Source organism: Pleurodeles waltl, chromosome 5 (genome assembly GCF_031143425.1).
Source record: "Pleurodeles waltl isolate 20211129_DDA chromosome 5, aPleWal1.hap1.20221129, whole genome shotgun sequence".
Classification (NCBI taxonomy): Eukaryota; Metazoa; Chordata; class Amphibia; order Caudata; family Salamandridae; genus Pleurodeles; species Pleurodeles waltl.
The window spans coordinates 23,671,046-23,689,247 of NC_090444.1; the positions used below are offsets into that span (position 1 = coordinate 23,671,046).

An 18,202-nucleotide genomic window follows, 5' to 3' on the forward strand; every position below is an offset into this window, starting at 1 on the left:
AGGAAGGATTCTTCCCTACACTCAAACCTCTCTCTATGCAGAGACTCCTTGCTCCTTTCCAGCTAAGGTGATCATATGCAAGTTTGGACAGATCAACATTTTGGCCTGTGCCAGACATTTTTAGAGAGAGTTAAAGTGATAGAAAAAGAGAAAAAAGTTTTCAGAACTTTTTGGAAAGACAGAAAAAACTTTTTAAACTTTTAAGAACTTTTTGAAAGTTTAGAAGTACTTTTCAGCACTTAGAAAAGAGTGAAAAGAGGAAATGCAAAACTTTTTGGCTATGTGTATATACACTGACCTTGTTTTGTATATTTTTCTCTTATGAAAAGTACAATGACAAGAGTGGTAAGTAGTCTCCCACCGCTGCACAACCAATGTAGGAGGCTGGACTGGCTTGTAGTGAGTACCAAGGGGTACTTGCACCTTGCACCAGGCCCAGTTATCCCTTATTAGTGTATAGGGTGTCTAGCAGCTTAGGGTGATAGATAATGGTAGCTTAGCAGAGCAGCTTAGGCTGAACTAGGAGACGGGTGAAGCTACTACAGTACCACTAAGTGTCATATGCACAATATCATAAGAAAACACAATACACAGTTATACTAAAAATAAAGGTACTTTATTTTTATGACAATATGCCAAAGTATCTTAGAGTGTACCCTCAGTGAGAGGATAGGAAATATACACAAGATATATGTACACAATACCAAAAATATGCAGTATAGTCTTAGAAAACAGTGCAAACAATGTATAGTTACAATAGGATGCAATGGGGAAACATAGGGATAGGGGCAACACAAACCATATACTCCAAAAGTGGAATGCGAACCACGAATGGACCCCAAACCTATGTGACTTTGTAGAGGGTCGCTGGGACTATTAGAAAATAGTGAGAGTTAGAAAAATAACCCTCCCAAGACCCTGAACAGTGAGTGCAAAGTGCACTAAAGTTCCCCTAAAGACAAAGAAGTCGTGTTAGAGGAATAATGCAGGAAAGACACAAACCAACAATGCAACAACGCTGGATTTCCAATCTGGGGTACCTGTGGAACAAGAGGACCTAGTCCAAAAGTCACAAGCAAGTCGGAGATGGGCAGATGCCCAGGAAATGCCAGCTGCGGGTGCAAAGAAGCTTCTACTGGACAGAAGAAGCTGAGGTTTCTGCAGGAACGCAAAGGGCTAGAGACTTCCCCTTTGGAGGACGGATCCCTCTCGCCTTGTAGAGTCGTGCAGAAGTGTTTTCCCGCCGAAAGAACACCAACAAGCCTTGCTAGCTGCAAATCATGCGGCTACCGTTTTTGGACGCTGCTGTGGCCCAGGAGGGACCAGGAGGTCGCAAATTGGACCAGGAGAGAGAAGGGACGTCGAGCAAGACAAGGAGCCCTCTCAGCAGCAGGTAGCACCCGCAGAAGTGCCAGAAACAGGCACGACCAGGATGCGTGAAACGGTGCTCACCCGAAGTTGAACAAAGGAGTCCCACGTCGCCGGAGACCAACTTAGAAAGTCGTGCAATGCAGGTTAGAGTGCCGTGGACCCAGGCTTGGCTGTGCACAAAGGATTTCCGCCGGAAGTGCACAGGGGCCGGAGTAGCTGCAAAAGTCGCGGTTCCCAGCAATGCAGCCCAGCGAGGTGAGGCAAGGACTTACCTCCACCAAACTTGGACTGAAGAGTCACTGGACTGTGGGGGTCACTTGGACAGAGTTGCTGGATTCGAGGGACCTCGCTCGTCGTGCCCAGAGGAGACCCAAGGGACCGGTAATGCAGCTTTTTGGTGCCTGCGGTTGCAGGGGGAAGATTCCGTCGACCCACAGGAGATTTCTTCGGAGCTTCTGGTGCAGAGAGGAGGCAGACTACCCCCACAGCATTCACAAGCAGGAAAACAGTCGAGAAGGTGGCAGGATCAGCGTTACAGAGTTGCAGTAGTCGTCTTTGCTACTATGTTGCAGGTTTGCAGGCTTCCAGCACGGTCAGCAGTCGATTCCTTGACAGAAGGTGAAGAGGGAGATGCAGAGGAACTCGGATGAGCTCTTGCATTCGTTATCTAAAGTTTCCCCAGAGACAGAGACCCTAAATAGCCAGAAAAGAGGGTTTGGCTACCTAGGAGAGAGGATAGGCTACTAACACCTGAAGGAGCCTATCAGAAGGAGTCTCTGACGTCACCTGGTGGCACTGGCCACTCAGAGCAGTCCAGTGTGCCAGCAGAACCTCTGTTTCCAAGATGGCAGAGGTCTGGAGCACACTGGAGGAGCTCTGGACACCTCCCAGGGGAGGTGCAGGTCAGGGGAGTGGTCACTCCCCTTTCCTTTGTCCAGTTTCGCGCCAGAGCAGGGCTAAGGGGTCCCCTGAACCGGTGTAGACTGGCTTATGCAGAATTGGGCACATCTGTGCCCAACAAAGCATTTCCAGAGGCTGGGGGAGGCTACTCCTCCCCTGCCTTCACACCATTTTCCAAAGGGAGAGGGTGTAACACCCTCTCTCAGAGGAAGTTCTTTGTTCTGCCATCCTGGGCCAGGCCTGGCTGGACCCCAGGAGGGCAGATGCCTGTCTGAGGGGTTGGCAGCAGCAGCAGCTGCAGTGAAACCCCAGGAAGGGCAGTTTGGCAGTACCAGGGTCTGTGCTACAGACCACTGGGATCATGGGATTGTGCCAACTATACCAGGATGGTATAGAGGGGGCAATTCCATGATCATAGACATGTTACATGGCCATATTCGGAGTTACCATTGTGAAGCTACATATAGGTAGTGACCTACATGTAGTGCACGCGTGTAATGGTGTCCCCGCACTCACAAAGTTCAGGGAATTGGCTCTGAACAATGTGGGGGCACCTTGGCTAGTGCCAGGGTGCCCTCACACTAAGTAACTTTGCACCTAACCTTTACCAGGTAAAGGTTAGACATATAGGTGACTTATAAGATACTTAAGTGCAGTGTAAAATGGCTGTGAAATAACGTGGACGTTATTTCACTCAGGCTGCAGTGGCAGGCCTGTGTAAGAATTGTCAGAGCTCCCTATGGGTGGCAAAAGAAATGCTGCAGCCCATAGGGATCTCCTGGAACCCCAATACCCTGGGTACCTCAGTACCATATGCTAGGGAATTATATGGGTGTACCAGTATGCCAATGTGAATTGGTAAATTTAGTCACTAGCCTGTTAGTGACAAATTTGGAAAGCAGAGAGAGCATAACCACTGAGGTTCTGGTTAGCAGAGCCTCAGTGAGACAGTTAGGCATCACACAGGGAACACATACAGGGCACATACTTATGAGCACTGGGGCCCTGCCTGGAGGGTCCCAGTGACACATATACTAAAACAGCATATATACAGTGAAATATAGGGGTAACATGCCAGGAAAGATGGTATTTTCCTACCCTCGGAATTCGGTCTGCCAGCAGGTAAGTACCCGTGGCTCGGAGGGCAGACCAGGGGGGATTAGAGGAGCACTGGAGGGGCCCCAAGTAGGCACCAATCCCACACCCTCAGTAGCACTGGGGCGGCGGGGTGCAGGGTGCAAACAGTGCATTGGCTTTCCAATGAAACTCTATGAGGGGACCCTGGGGGTCTCTCAGGCGCTGCAGGCATGGTCCTGGGTGAATGTCTTGTGCACACCACTGGTCGGACAGGGAAGAGGGCCACCTGTTGATCGTCGCTGCACCGGGTGTGGATTTCTTCGAGGCCTGGTGGGCTGCGGGTGAAGTGGGTCCCTTGGCGTTGGTTATCTTCATCCAGGGCATTTGCTATCAGGGGGTTCCTCGGAATTCCCTCTGCAGGCGTCATCGTGGAGGAGTGGAGAGGTCAACCCAGGGTGGGCATCTTGGTTGCCGTCGCCTGGGGAGTCCTATCTTGTCAGTTGGGCCATCTGGACTCTTGCAGTGGACGTCGGGTGCAGAGTGGTTAGGACTCACGCTTCTGGAGTGTGGTGGGAGTCCTTTAGAAGAGGTTTCTTCTTTTCTTCTTTGGACAGGGCTGCTGTCCACTGGAGTTCTTGATCCTCTGTGATGCAGGCACTCCTCTGGAGGTTTTTGAGAGGTCGTTGGACCTGAAGGATGTGTAGCCCTTCTTCTGCAGGTTCTTTGAAGTAGGAGACAGGACGGTAGGGCTGGGGTCAAGTCAGTTGTCTCCTTTCCTTCTCTGCTGCGTTTCAGCTAAGCAGTCCATCTTCTTCTTGTGAGGTCGTCAGGAATCTGACTAGCTTGGTTCGGGGAGCCCTTAAGTACTAAATTTAGGGGCATTTTTAGGGGTTAGAGGGCAGTAGCCAATGGCTACTGTCCCTGAGGGTGACTACACCCTTCCTGTGCCCACTCCCTTTGGGAAGGGGACACATTCCTAACTCTATTGGTCCCTGTCCTCCAAACCAAGATGGAGGATTCTGCAAGGAAGGGGTCACTTCAGCTCTGGACACCTTAGGGTTGGTCCTGGCTGAGGTGCTGACTCCTCAGTGTTTTTACTAATTATCCCTCTGGACTTGCCGCCAAAAGTGGGGCTTTGCCCGGGGGCTGGGCATCGCCAATGGCTGGAGTGCCCTGGTGCATTGTAACATGAAGCCTGAGCCTTTGAGGCTCACCAATAGGTGTTACAGTGCCTGCAGGGGGGAGGTGTGAAGCACTTCAATCCAGTGCAGTCTTTGTTTCTGGCCTCAGAGACCACAAAGCCTCTAACCCCATAGGGTCAGAAACTTGTCTCTCAGTGGCAGGCTGGCGCAGACCAGACCAGTGAAGGATTGGGTAAAATACAGGGGACATCTCTAAGATGCCCATTGTGTGCAATTTTTAGTAAACACAACACTGGCATCAGTGTGGGTTTATTATGCTGAGAAATTTGATACCAAACATGCCAGTATTCAGTGTAGCCATTATGGAATCTGTGGAGTTCATCTTGACAAACTCCCAGACCATATACTTAATATCTCCCCACTGCACGTACAATGTCTAAGAATGGACTTAGACACTGCAGGGGCATATTGCTTATGCAACTATGCCTTCACCTGTGGTATAGTGCACCCTGCCATAGGGCTGTAAGGCCTGCTGGAAGGGTGACTTACCTATGCCACAGGCACTGGTTTGTGTGCATGGCACTCTGAGAGAGGTGCCATGTTGACTTTGCCTTTTTCTCCCCACCAGTACACACAAGCTGCCAGGCAGTGTGCATGTGCTGAGTGAGGGATCCCCTAGTTTGGCATAATATATGCTTCAGGCTCCTCTGGCCACAGGGCCCTTGGTACCATGGGCATCTTTTACAAGGGACTTAACTGTGTGCCAGGGCTATGCCAATTATGGAAGCAAAGGTACAGATTTAGGAAAACACACTGGTGTTGGGGCCTGGTTAGCAGGGACCCAGCACACTTTCAATCAAAGTTGGCATCAACACTAGGCAAAACGTGGGGGGTAACCATGCCAACAGTGGCACTTTCCTGCACACATCCTCAGCAGCCAGGTGCAGGGTGGAAACAATGTTGGGCTCCTAATGCTTTCTTATAGGAGGGCCCCGGGTGCCACCAAGATGCTTCAGGTGAAGTCCAGGGGGTCGGTTCTGGAAAACCAAAGACTGGACAAGGAGGAGGACTGCCTGCTGTACATTGCTGCACCGAAGGTCAAGTTCCCTAAGGCCAGGGAATGTGGGTGCAGGTGTACCTTTTGGCGTTGGGAATCTTCGTCAGGGGGGTCCTCCGGATTCAGTCTGTAGGCGTTGTGGTGGTGGACTGTAAGGGTCAACCCAGGGTGGGCACTTTCTCAAAATCACCTGGGGACTAGCTCTAGTTGGTTGGGCCACCTGCACTTGGGCCGTGGGCGTCAGGAGCAGAGTAGTGAGGATTCACAGATCCGGAGCGGTTCTGGAGTCCTGAGATGGAGCCTCTTCTTGGACAGGGCCGTTGTCCATGGGAATTCCTTGTCCTTTGTGATGCAGGCAGTCCTCTGAAGTCTTCTCAGAGGTCGCTGGACCCGCAGGATGTGTCTCTTTGTTTTGCAGGGCTTTTGAAGCTGTAGACAGGCCGGTAGGGCTGGGGCTAAGTCAGATTTTGTCTTCTGTCTTCCCTTCTGTGGTTTCAGCTTAGCAGTCCTTCTTTCATCATGTGAGATTCCAGGAATCGGAGAAACTGGGTTCAAGGGAGCCTGTAAATCCTGGACTTAGGGGAATTAAAGGGGTCAGAGGGCAGTAGCCAATGGCTACTGTCTCTGAGGTTGGCTACATCCTGCCTGTTTCCACTCCCTTTGGGGAGGGGGGCACATTCCTAACCCTATTGGTCCCTGTCCTCCAAATGAAGATAGAGGATTTTGCAAGGAGGGGGCCACCTCAGATCTGGACACCTAAGGGGTGGTCCCAGCTGAGGTGGTCACTCCTCCCTGCTTTTCCTAATTTCCCTTCCGGACTTGCCACCAAAAGTGGGGCTTTGTCCAGGGGGGTGGGCTTCTCCACTAGCTGGAGTGCCCTCGGGCACTATAACAAGAGGCCTGAGCCTTTGAGGCTCACCGCCTGATGTTACAGTTCCTGCAAGGGGGGGTGTGAAGCACCTCGACCCAGTGCAGGCGTTGTTTATGGCCAGAGAGGATCAAGGCACTGGCATCAGTGTGGATTTATTGTGCTGAGAAGTTTGATACCAAACTTCACAGTATTCAATGAAGCCATTATGGAGCTGTGGAGTTTGTAATGACAAACTCCCAGACTATGCTCATTATGGCTACCCTGCACATACAATGTCTAAGAACGGGTTTAGACACTGTGAGGCATATTGCTCATGCAGCTCTGTCCTCACCTGTGGTATAGTGCACCCTGCCTTAGGGCTGTAAGGCATGCTAGAGGGGTGTCTTACCTACGCCGGAGTGATTTTTGGGCATAGCACCCTGAGAGTGGTGGTATAATACATGCTCCAGCTCTTGGGGACCTTCTCTGGCCAAAGGGCCCTTGGTACCATTGGTACCTTTTACAAGGAACTTAACTGTGTGCCAGGATGTGCCAATTGTGGAAACAATGGTACAGGTTGAGGCCTGGTTAGCAGGATCCCAGCACACTCTCAATCTAAGTTGGCATCAATATCAGGCAAAAGGTGCTGGGTAACCATGCAAACAAGGGCACTTTCCTACACCTACCAAAAATGACCTATATCACTAAGACCAGTAGATCCAGAGATAGGAGAGAACTAGACCTTCCAAGAATGACATATCATAAAGTCGGGTAGATGGCCAGAGATGAGGGATTATCAAATATTATACATGCATAACACCCCAGAGAACATAACAAGATGGGATATTGCAGGAATTTATCAGTAAAGAAGGGTGGGAGAGTCTGAACAATATAATTCTATCATTCTTTTCTGTAGAGGAGTGATGTGTCATGGAGAGGGCTCAGGATGAGGGACTGTCTGGAGGGACTTTATTTGATTGTTAGTTTTTATTGTGAAATCCTGTGGGAAAGTACATTAAATGTTATATATATACAATAACATATTCAAATTATTTAAAAAGTCATTACTTCCGGTGTGCCTTCTTCCAGAAAAGTATCCTTTAGGAATTCCACAAGGACATGAGTAGACTTATGACACTGTGCAGGGGCAGCAGGCCCCAGACTGGGTCCAGGAGGGAGGTGGGCCCCTCCAGGTAGTTGGCAGGAGCCCCCCCTTCATGTTTCTTTATGCCATTAGGTACATTGCTAAACACTTTGTGGGACTGTCCATGTGTATGTCTTTTCTGGCCACGGATGTGGCTGTAACAGGATAAACGTTTACACTCGGTCAGCAGCTGGCCACACTGGGCACATGGGGAGCACAGACCTAACCTAAATACACGCTGGTTTGGGGTAATTTTCTCTCATATTAGCCAGGAGAGACATTGTAAGGAAGTGGAACAGCCCAGACACTATGGGACTGGACATTGGTCCCCCACCATGGACTGTTGTATGCAGTGGGGAAGTCAAGGAAACCTAGATGTTTGAGACAGTGCGTGGTCCATGGCGAAACCTCGTAAAATAGATTGAGTCTCAGTGTTGAGGAGGAAGGATATATGGGGACATCTGAATAGAGTGGACGTTCATTCGGGTGATTCACAACAAGGAGGGTGAGGGAAGGGGCATCCTTTGTTGATGAGTATCCTTTTTTCTTGGTGCATTTGGCATTTGGTTTGAACATCTTGATTGTAAAAAAGTACATAGCATGTACCATATTTCAATATTGTCAGATTATTCTTCATAAGTTCATGTTTTTGGGGGACGCAAAATGAACCAACCTGGGAAAAGACCAGCATGCATGTCATTTCAAGGGAAGAAATGACTAGGCTTTGTCCTCCTATACCTAGTCTGAATACTCAGCACAAGCTGCATTGTGTTTGGATTCAGCTCAGTGAGGCTGACTCTCTTCAAAGGCAGGTATAGTCATTACCTTTTGGCCAACTTTGGGTTTTTAAAGACCTCATTTTTTGAGTAGGAAAGAGACAAATCTTGCACGTGTAAGAGCCCCGAGTTCACAAGTACACTCACGAAAGGTCATGTAGTGATACCCTTCAGTTGTGTTTTTTCATTGTGTGCACTGTGGTTCACTATATTTCCGTGTCCTTGGCTGGTATACCCTAAGCAAGGTGGCACCTCACATCAGAGACTCCCGGCCCATGACATCTACTCTTCCGGGTTTGTCAGACCCTGACATACCAGCCAGGTGACACCTCAGATCAGAGTTTCCAGGCCCATGAAATCTACTCTTCCGGATGTGTCAGACCCTGACATACCAGCAGGTGACACCTCTGACCAGAGACTCCCTGCCCATGACAGCTGCTCTTCTGGGTGTATTTGCGGCTTGGTTTTTAAGACTCCTGAGCAATAAATCTTGATTGTTTCAGAACTACTGTTGTTGCTTGTCATTCTGTAACTCTCTCTGTGTCTCACCTTCCTCAGCATCAGGTGTTGTGAGATAACCGGCGCCTGCTGTGAAGATCTGGCCGCATTCCTGCACGTCAACCGCTCTTTGCTGGACCTGAACTTGGACTCCAATGAACTGGACGATGCTGGTGTATACAAACTCTGTGATATCCTGAAGCAACCAGACAACCAGGTGCAGAAGATCGAGTAAGGAGCACTGGGGGAGGGTCGAACTTGTCTGTATCATTTGTAATGTGTATTTACACATGCAGTTGGGTGAAAGGGCACACAGTTTGGGGGTGGACGGTGCACGTGCAGTTGGGTGAAAGGGCACACAGTTTAGGGGTGGACGGTACACGTGCAGCTGGGTGAAAGGGCACACAGTTTGGGGTTTGGACGGTGCACGTGCAGCTGGGTGAAAGGGCACACAGTTTGGGGGTGGACGCTGCACATGCAGTTGGGTGGAAGGGCACAGTTTAGGGGTGGACGGTACACGTGCAGCTGGGTGGAAGGGCACACAGTTTGGGGGTGGACGGTGCACGTGTAGTTGGGTGAAAGGGCACACAGTTTGGGGTGGACGGTGCACATGCAGTTGGGTGGAAAGGCACACAGTTTGGGGTTTGGATAGTGCAGTTGGGTGGAAGGGCACACAGTTTGGGGTTTGGACAGTGCACATGCAGTTGGGTGGAAGGGCACACAGTTTGGGGGTGGACGGTGCACGTGCAGTTGGGAGAAAGGGCACACAGTTTGGGGTGGATGGTGCACGTGCAGTTGGGTGAAAGGGCACACAGTTTGGGGGTGGACGGTGCACATGCAGTTGGGTGAAAGGCAAACAGTTTGGGGTTTGGATGGTGCACGTACAGTTGGGTGGAAGGGCATACAGTTTGGGGGTGGACGGTGCACATGCAGTTGGGTGGAAGGACACACAGTTTGGGGTTTGGACGGTGAAGTTGGATGGAAGGGCACACAGCTTGGGGTTTGGACTGTGCACGTGCAGTTGGGTGGAAGGGCACACAGTTTGGGGGTGGACTGTGCACGTACACTTGGGTGGAAGGGCACACAGTTTGGGGGCGGACGGTGCACGTGCGTTTGGGTGAAAGGGCATCCAGTTTGAGGGTGGACGGTGCACATGGAGTTGGGTGGATGGGCACACAGTTTGGGGTTTGGACGGTGCAGTTGGATGGAAGGGCACACAGTTTGGGGTTTTCAGCGGTGCATGTGCAGTTGGGTGGAAGGGCACACAGCTTGGGGTTTGGACGGTGCACGTGCAGTTGGGTGGAACGGCACACAGCTTGGGGTTCAGACAGTGCACGTGCAGTTGGGTGGAAGGGCACACAGCTTGGGGTTTGGAAGGTGCACGTGAAGTTGGGTGGAAGGGCACACAGCTTGGGGTTTGGACGGTGCACGTGCAGTTGGGTGGAAGGGCACACAGCTAGGGGTTTGGAAGGTGCACGTGCAGTTGGGTGGAAGGGCACACAGCTTGGAGTTTGGATGGTGCACATTCAGATGGGTGGAATGGCACACTGTATGGGGTTTCGATGGTGCACGTACAGTTGGGTGGAAAGGCACACAGTTTGGGGTTTGGACAGTGCACGTGCAGTTGGGTGAAAGGGCACACAGTTTGCGGTTTGGACGGTGCACATGCAGTTGGGCAGAAGGGCACACAGTTTAGAGCTTGGACGGTGCACGTACAGTTGGGTGAAAGGGCACACAGTTTGGGGGCGGACAGTGCACGTGTAGTTGGGTGAAAGGGCCACAGTTTGGGGTTTGGACGGTGCAGTTGGGTGGAAGGGCACACAGTTTGGGGTTTGGACAGTTCGCATGCAGTTGGATGGAAGGGCACACAGTTTGGGGGTGGACGGTGCACGTGCAGTTGGGTGAAAGGGCACACAGTTTGGGGGTGGACGGTGCACATGCAGTTGGGTGGAAAGGCACACAGTTTGGGGTTTGGACGGTGCAATTGGGTGGAAGGGCACACAGTTTGGGGTTTGGACAGTGCACATGGAGTTGGGTGGAAGGGCACACAGTTTGGGGGTGGACGGTGCACGTGCAGTTGGGTGAAAGGGCACACAGTTTGGCGGTGGATGGTGCATGTGCAGTTGGGTGAAAGGGCACACAGTTTGGGGGCGGACAGTGCACGTGTAGTTGGGTGAAAGGGCACACAGTTTGGGGTGGACAGTGCACATGCAGTTGGGTGGAAAGGCACACAGTTTGGGGTTTGGACGGTGCAGTTGGGTGGAGGGGCACACAGTTTGGGGCTTGGACAGTGCACATGCAGTTGGATGGAAGGGCACACAGTTTGGGGTGGACGGTGCACGTGCAGTTGGGTGAAAGGGCACAAGGTTTGGGGGTGGACGGTGCACGTGCAGTTGGGTGAAAGGGCACACAGTTTGGGGGTGGACGGTGCACATGCAGTTGGGTGAAAGGGCAAACAGTTTGGGGTTTGGATGGTGCACGTGCAGTTGGGTAGAAGGGCATACAGTTTGGGGGTGGACGGTGCACATGCAGTTGGGTGGAAGGGCACAGAGGTTGAGGTTTGGACGGTGAAGTTGGGTGGAAGGGCACACAGCTTGGGGTTTGGACTGTGCACGTGCAGTTGGGTGGAAGGGCACACAGTTTGGGGGTGGACTGTGCACGTAAACTTGGGTGGAAGGGCACACAGTTTGGGGCGGACGGTGCACGTGCGTTTGGGTGAAAGGGCACCCACTTTGAGGGTGGACGGTGCACATGCAGTTGGGTGGATGGGCACACAGTTTGGGGTTTGGACGGTGCAGTTGGATGGAAGGGCACACAGTTTGGGGTTTCAACAATGCACGTGCAGTTGGGTGGAAGGGCACACAACTTGGGGTTTGGACGGTGCACGTGCAGTTGGGTGGAAGGGCACACAGCTTGGGGTTTGGACAGTGCACGTGCAGTTGGGTGGAAGGGCACACAGCTTGGGGTTTGGACAGTGCACGTGAAGTTCGGTGGAAGGGCACACAGCTTGGGGTTTGGACAGTGCATGTGCAGTTGGGTGGGAGGGCACACAGCTAGTGGTTTGGAAGGTGTACGTGCAGTTGGGTGGAAGGGCACACAGCTTGGAGTTTGGATGGTGCACGTGCAGATGGGTGGAATGGCACAGAGTATGGGGTTTCGACGGTGCACGTACAGTTGGGTGGAAAGGCGCACAGTTTGGGGTTTGGACAGGGCACGCGCAGTTGGGTGAAAGGGCACACAGTTTGCGGTTTGGACGGTGCACATGCAGTTGGGCAGAAGGGCACACAGTTTGGGGGTGGACGGTGCACATGCAGTTGGGTGTAAGGGCACACAGTTTGGGGCTGGACGGTGCACGTACAGTTGGGTGAAAGGGCACACAGTTTGGGGGTGGACGGTGAACATGCAGTTGGGTGGAAGGGCACACAGTTTGGGGTTTGGACAGTTCACATGCAGTTGGGTGGAAGGGCACACAGTTTGGGGGTGGACGGTGCACGTGCAGTTGAGTGAAAGGGCACAAAGTTTGGGGGTGGACAGTGCAGTTGGGTGAAAGGGCACACAGTTTGGGGGTGGACGGTGCACATGCAGTTGGGTGAAAGGGCAAACAGTTTGGGGTTTGGATGGTACACGTGCAGTTGGGTGGAAGGGCATACAGTTTGGGGGTGGACGGTGCACATGCAGTTGGGTGGAAGGGCACACAGTTTGGGGTTTGGACGGTGAAGTTGGGTGGAAGGGCACACAGCTTGGGGTTTGGACTGTGCACGTGCAGTTGGCTGGAAGGGCACACAGTTTGGGGGTGGACTGTGCACGTACACTTGGGTGGAAGGGCACACAGTTTAGGGGCAGACGGTGCACGTGCGTTTGGGTGAAAGGGCACCCAGTTTGAGGGTGGACGGTGCACATGCAGTTTGGTAGAAGGTCATACAGTTTGGGGCTTGGATGGTACAGTTGGATGGAAGGGCACACAGTTTGGGGTTTCAACGGTGCATGTGCAGTTGGGTGGAAGGGCACACAGCTTGGGGTTTGGACGGTGCACGTGCAGTTGGGTGGAAGGGCACACAGCTTGTGGTTTAGACAGTGCACGTGCAGTTGGGTGGAAGGGCACACAGCTTGGGGTTTGGACGGTGCACATGAAGTTGGGTGGAAGGGCACACAGCTTCGGGTTTGGATGGTGCACATGCAGTTGGGTGGAAGGGCACACAGCTTGTAGTTTGGATGGTGCAAATGGGTGGAATGGCACACAGTATGGGGTTTCGACGGTGCACGTACAGTTGGGTGGAAAGGCACACAGTTTGGGGTTTGGACAGTGCACGTACAGTTGGGTGAAAGGGCACACAGTTTGCGGTTTGGACGGTGCACATGCAGTTCTGCAGAAGGGCACACAGTTTGGGGTTTGGACAGTGCACATGCAGTTGGGTAAAAGGGCATACAGCTTGGGGTTTGGACGGTGCACGTGCAGTTGGGTGAAAGGACACACAGTTTGGGGATGGACGGTGCACGTGCAGTTGGGTGGAAGGGCCAACAGTTTGAGGGCAGACGGTGCACATGCAGTTGGGTGAAAGAGCACATATTTTGGGGTTTGGCCGGTGCACATGCAGTTGGGTGAAAGGGCACACAGTTTGAGGGTGGACGATGCACATGCAGCTGGGTGAAAGGCCACACAGTTTGGGGATGGATGGTGCACATGCAGTTGGGTGGAAGGGCACAGAGCTTGGGGTTGGATGGTGCACGTGCAGTTGGGTGGAAGGGCACACAGCTTGGGGTTTGGACGGTGCACATGCAGTTGGGTTCAAGGATACACAGCATGGGGTTTCGGATGGTGCACGTGCAGTTTGGTGGAAGGGCACACAGCTTGGGGTTTGAATGCTGCACATGCAGTTGGGTGGAAGGGCACACAGTTTGGGGTTTGGACGGCGCACATGTAGTTGGGTGGAAGAGCACACAGTTTGGGGTTTGGACGGTGCATGTGCAGTTGGGCGGAAGGGCACACAGTTTGGGGGTGGACGGTGCACGTATAGTTGGGCGGAAGGGCACACAGTTTGGGGGTGGACGGTGCATGTGCAGCTGGGTGAAAGGGCACACAGTTTGGGGTTTGGACGGTGCACGTGCAGTTGGGTGGAATGGCACATAGTTTGGATGTGGACGGTGCACGTGCAGTTGGGAAGAAGGGCACAGAGTTTTGGGACTGGATGGTGCACGTGCAGTTGAGTGAAAGGGAACACAGTTTGGGGGTGGACGGTTCATGTGCAGCTGGTTGAAAGGGCACACAGTTTGGGGTTTGGACAGTGCACGTGCAGCTGGGTGAAAGGGAACACTGTTTGGGGTTTGGACAGTGCATTTGCAGTTGGGTGAAAGGGCACTCAGTTTGGGGTATGGACGGTGCACGTGCAGAAGGGTGAAAGGGCACACAACTTGGGGTTTGGACGGTGCACGTGCAGTTGTGTGAAAGGCCACACAGTTTGGGGATGGACGGAGCAGTTGGGTGGAAGGGCCAATAGTTTGAGGGCGGACGGTGCACATGCAGTTGGGTGAAAGGGCACACAGTTTGAGGGTGGACGATGCACATGCAGCTGGGTGAAAGGGCACACAGTTTGGGGATGGATGGTGCACATGCAGTTGGGTGGAAGGTACAGAGCTTGGGGTTGGATGGTGCACGTGCAGTTGGGTGGAAGGGCACACAGCTTGGGGTTTGGACGGTGCACATGCAGTTGGGTGGAAGGGCACACAGCTTGGGGTTTGGACGGTGCACATGTAGTTGGGTGGAAGGGCACACAGCATGGGGTTTGGGCGGTGCACGTGCAGTTGGGTGGAAGGGCACACAGCTTGGGGTTTGGATGGTGCACATGCAGTTGGGGTGAAGTGCACACAGTTTGGGGGTTGGACAGTGCACGTGCAGTTGGGTGAAAGGGCACACAGTTTGTGGTTTGGACGGTGCACATGCAGTTGGGCAGAAGGGCAAACAGTTTGGGGGTGGACGGTGCACGTGCAGTTGGGTGGAAGGGCTCACAGTTTGGGGCGGGACGGTGCACGTACAGTTGGGTGAAAGGGCACACAGTTTGGGGGTGGACGGTGAACATGCAGTTGGGTGGAAAGGCACACAGTTTGGGGTTTGGACGGTGCAGTTGGGTGGAAGGGCACACAGTTTGGAGTTTGGACAATTCACATGCAGTTGTGTGGAAGGGCACACAGTTTGGGGGTGGACGTGCACGTGCAGTTGGATGAAAGGGCACACAGTTTGGGGGTGGACAGTGCAGTTGGGTGAAAGGGCACACAGTTTGGGGGTGGACGGTGCACATACAGTTGGGTGAAAGGGCAAACAGTTTGGGGTTTGGATGGTACACGTGCAGTTGGGTGGAAGGGCATGCAGTTTGGGGGTGGACGGTGCACATGCAGTTGGGTGGAAGGGCACACAGTTTGGGGTTTGGACGGTGGAGTTGGGTGGAAGGGCACACAGCTTGGGGTTTGGACTGTGCACGTGCAGTTGGGTGGAAGGGCACACAGTTTGGGGGTGGACTGTGCACATGCAGTTGGGTTGAAGGTCATACAGTTTGGGGCTTGGACGGTACAGTTGAATGGAAGGGCACACAGTTTGGGGTTTCAACTGTGCATGTGCATTTGGGTGGAAGGGCACACAGCTTGGGGTTTGGACGGTGCATGTGCAGTTGGGTGGAAGGGCACACAGCTTGTGGTTTAGACAGTGCACGTGCAGTTGGGTGGAAGGGCACACAGCTTGGGGTTTGGACGGTGCACATGAAGTTGGGTGGAAGGGCACACAGCTTCGGGTTTGGATGGTGCACATGCAGTTGGGTGGAAGGGCACACAGCTTGTAGTTTGGATGGTGCAAATGGGTGGAATGGCCCACAGTATGGGGTTTCGACGGTGCACATACAGTTGAGTGGAAAGGCACACAGTTTGGGGTTTGGACAGTTCACGTACAGTTGGGTGAAAGGGCACACCGTTTGCGGTTTGGACGGTGCACATGCAGTTCTGCAGAAGGGCACACAGTTTGGGGTTTGGACAGTGCACGTGCAGTTGGGTGAAAGGGCATGCAGTTTGGGGTTTGGACGGTGCACATGCAGTTCTGCAGAAGGGCACACAGTTTGGGGTTTGGACAGTGCACGTGCAGTTGGGTGAAAGGGCATGCAGTTTGGGATTTGGACGGTGCACGTGCAGTTGGGTGAAAGGGCACACACTTTGGGGTTTGGACAGTGCACATGCAGTTAGGTAAAAGGGCATACAGCTTGGGGTTTGGACGGTGCACGTGCAGTTGGGTGAAAGGACACACAGTTTGGGGATGGACGGTGCACGAGCAGTTGGGTGGAAGGGCCAACAGTTTGAGGGCAGACGGTGCACATGCAGTTGGGTGAAAGAGCACATATTTTGGGGTTTGGCCGGTGCACATGCAGTTGGGTGAAAGGGCACACAGTTTGAGGGTGGACGATGCACATGCAGCTGGGTGAAAGGGCACACAGTTTGGGGATGGATGGTGCACATGCAGTTGGGTGGAAGGCACAGAGCTTGGGGTTGGATGGTGCACGTGCAGTTGGGTGGAAGGGCACACAGCCTGGGGTTTGACCGGTGCACATGCAGTTGGGTGGAAGGGCACACAGCATGGGGTTTCGGGCGGTGCACGTGCAGTTTGGTTGAAGGGCACACAGCTTGGGGTTTGGATGCTGCACATGCAGTTGGGTGGAAGGGCACACAGTTTGGGGTTTGGACGGCGCACATGTAGTTGGGTGGAAGAGCACACAGTTTGGGGTTTGGACGGTGCACGTGCAGGTGGGCGGAAGGGCACACAGTTTGGGGGTGGACGGTGCACGTATAGTTGGGCGGAAGGGCACACAGTTTGGGGGTGGACGTTGCATGTGCAGCTGGGTGAAAGGGCACACAGTTTGGGGTTTGAACGGTGCACGTGCAGTTGGGTGGAATGGCACACAGTTTGGATTTGGACGGTGCACGTGCAGTTGGGAAGAAGGGCACACAGTTTTGGGACTGGATGGTGCACGTGCAGTTGAGTGAAAGGGAACACAGTTTGGGGGTGGACGGTTAATGTGCAGCTGGTTGAAAGGGCACACAGTTTGGGGTTTGGACAGTGCACGTGCAGCTGCGTGAAAGGGAACACTGTTTGGGGTTTGGACAGTGCATTTGCAGTTGTGTGAAAGGGCACACAGTTTGGGGTATGGACGGTGCACGTGCAGAAGGGTGAAAGGGCACACAGCTTGGGGTTTGGACGGTGCACATACAGTTGGGTGAAAGGGCAAACAGTTTGGGGTTTGGATGGTACACGTGCAGTTGGGTGGAAGGGCATGCAGTTTGGGGGTGGACGGTGCACATGCAGTTGGGTGGAAGGGCACACAGTTTGGGGTTTGGACGGTGGAGTTGGGTGGAAGGGCACACAGCTTGGGGTTTGGACTGTGCACGTGCAGTTGGGTGGAAGGGCACACAGTTTGGGGGTGGACTGTGCACATGCAGTTGGGTTGAAGGTCATACAGTTTGGGGCTTGGACGGTACAGTTGAATGGAAGGGCACACAGTTTGGGGTTTCAACTGTGCATGTGCATTTGGGTGGAAGGGCACACAGCTTGGGGTTTGGACGGTGCATGTGCAGTTGGGTGGAAGGGCACACAGCTTGTGGTTTAGACAGTGCACGTGCAGTTGGGTGGAAGGGCACACAGCTTGGGGTTTGGACGGTGCACATGAAGTTGGGTGGAAGGGCACACAGCTTCGGGTTTGGATGGTGCACATGCAGTTGGGTGGAAGGGCACACAGCTTGTAGTTTGGATGGTGCAAATGGGTGGAATGGCCCACAGTATGGGGTTTCGACGGTGCACATACAGTTGAGTGGAAAGGCACACAGTTTGGGGTTTGGACAGTTCACGTACAGTTGGGTGAAAGGGCACACCGTTTGCGGTTTGGACGGTGCACATGCAGTTCTGCAGAAGGGCACACAGTTTGGGGTTTGGACAGTGCACGTGCAGTTGGGTGAAAGGGCATGCAGTTTGGGGTTTGGACGGTGCACATGCAGTTCTGCAGAAGGGCACACAGTTTGGGGTTTGGACAGTGCACGTGCAGTTGGGTGAAAGGGCATGCAGTTTGGGATTTGGACGGTGCACGTGCAGTTGGGTGAAAGGGCACACACTTTGGGGTTTGGACAGTGCACATGCAGTTAGGTAAAAGGGCATACAGCTTGGGGTTTGGACGGTGCACGTGCAGTTGGGTGAAAGGACACACAGTTTGGGGATGGACGGTGCACGAGCAGTTGGGTGGAAGGGCCAACAGTTTGAGGGCAGACGGTGCACATGCAGTTGGGTGAAAGAGCACATATTTTGGGGTTTGGCCGGTGCACATGCAGTTGGGTGAAAGGGCACACAGTTTGAGGGTGGACGATGCA

At 53.1% G+C, this 18,202-nt stretch overlaps 1 protein-coding gene across 3 annotated transcripts in view; it reads left to right on the plus strand.

The window, feature by feature from the left end:
- Nucleotides 1–18,202, plus strand: part of LOC138295305 (NACHT, LRR and PYD domains-containing protein 12-like) — a 543,642-nt gene that overhangs the window by 498,561 nt on the left and 26,879 nt on the right. For all 3 annotated transcript variants that reach the window (XM_069233518.1, XM_069233519.1, XM_069233520.1), the window contains one exon: nt 8,876–9,046. In XM_069233518.1, the coding sequence (XP_069089619.1) occupies nt 8,876–9,046 (171 nt within the window). The remainder of the gene's footprint in view (nt 1–8,875; nt 9,047–18,202) is intronic.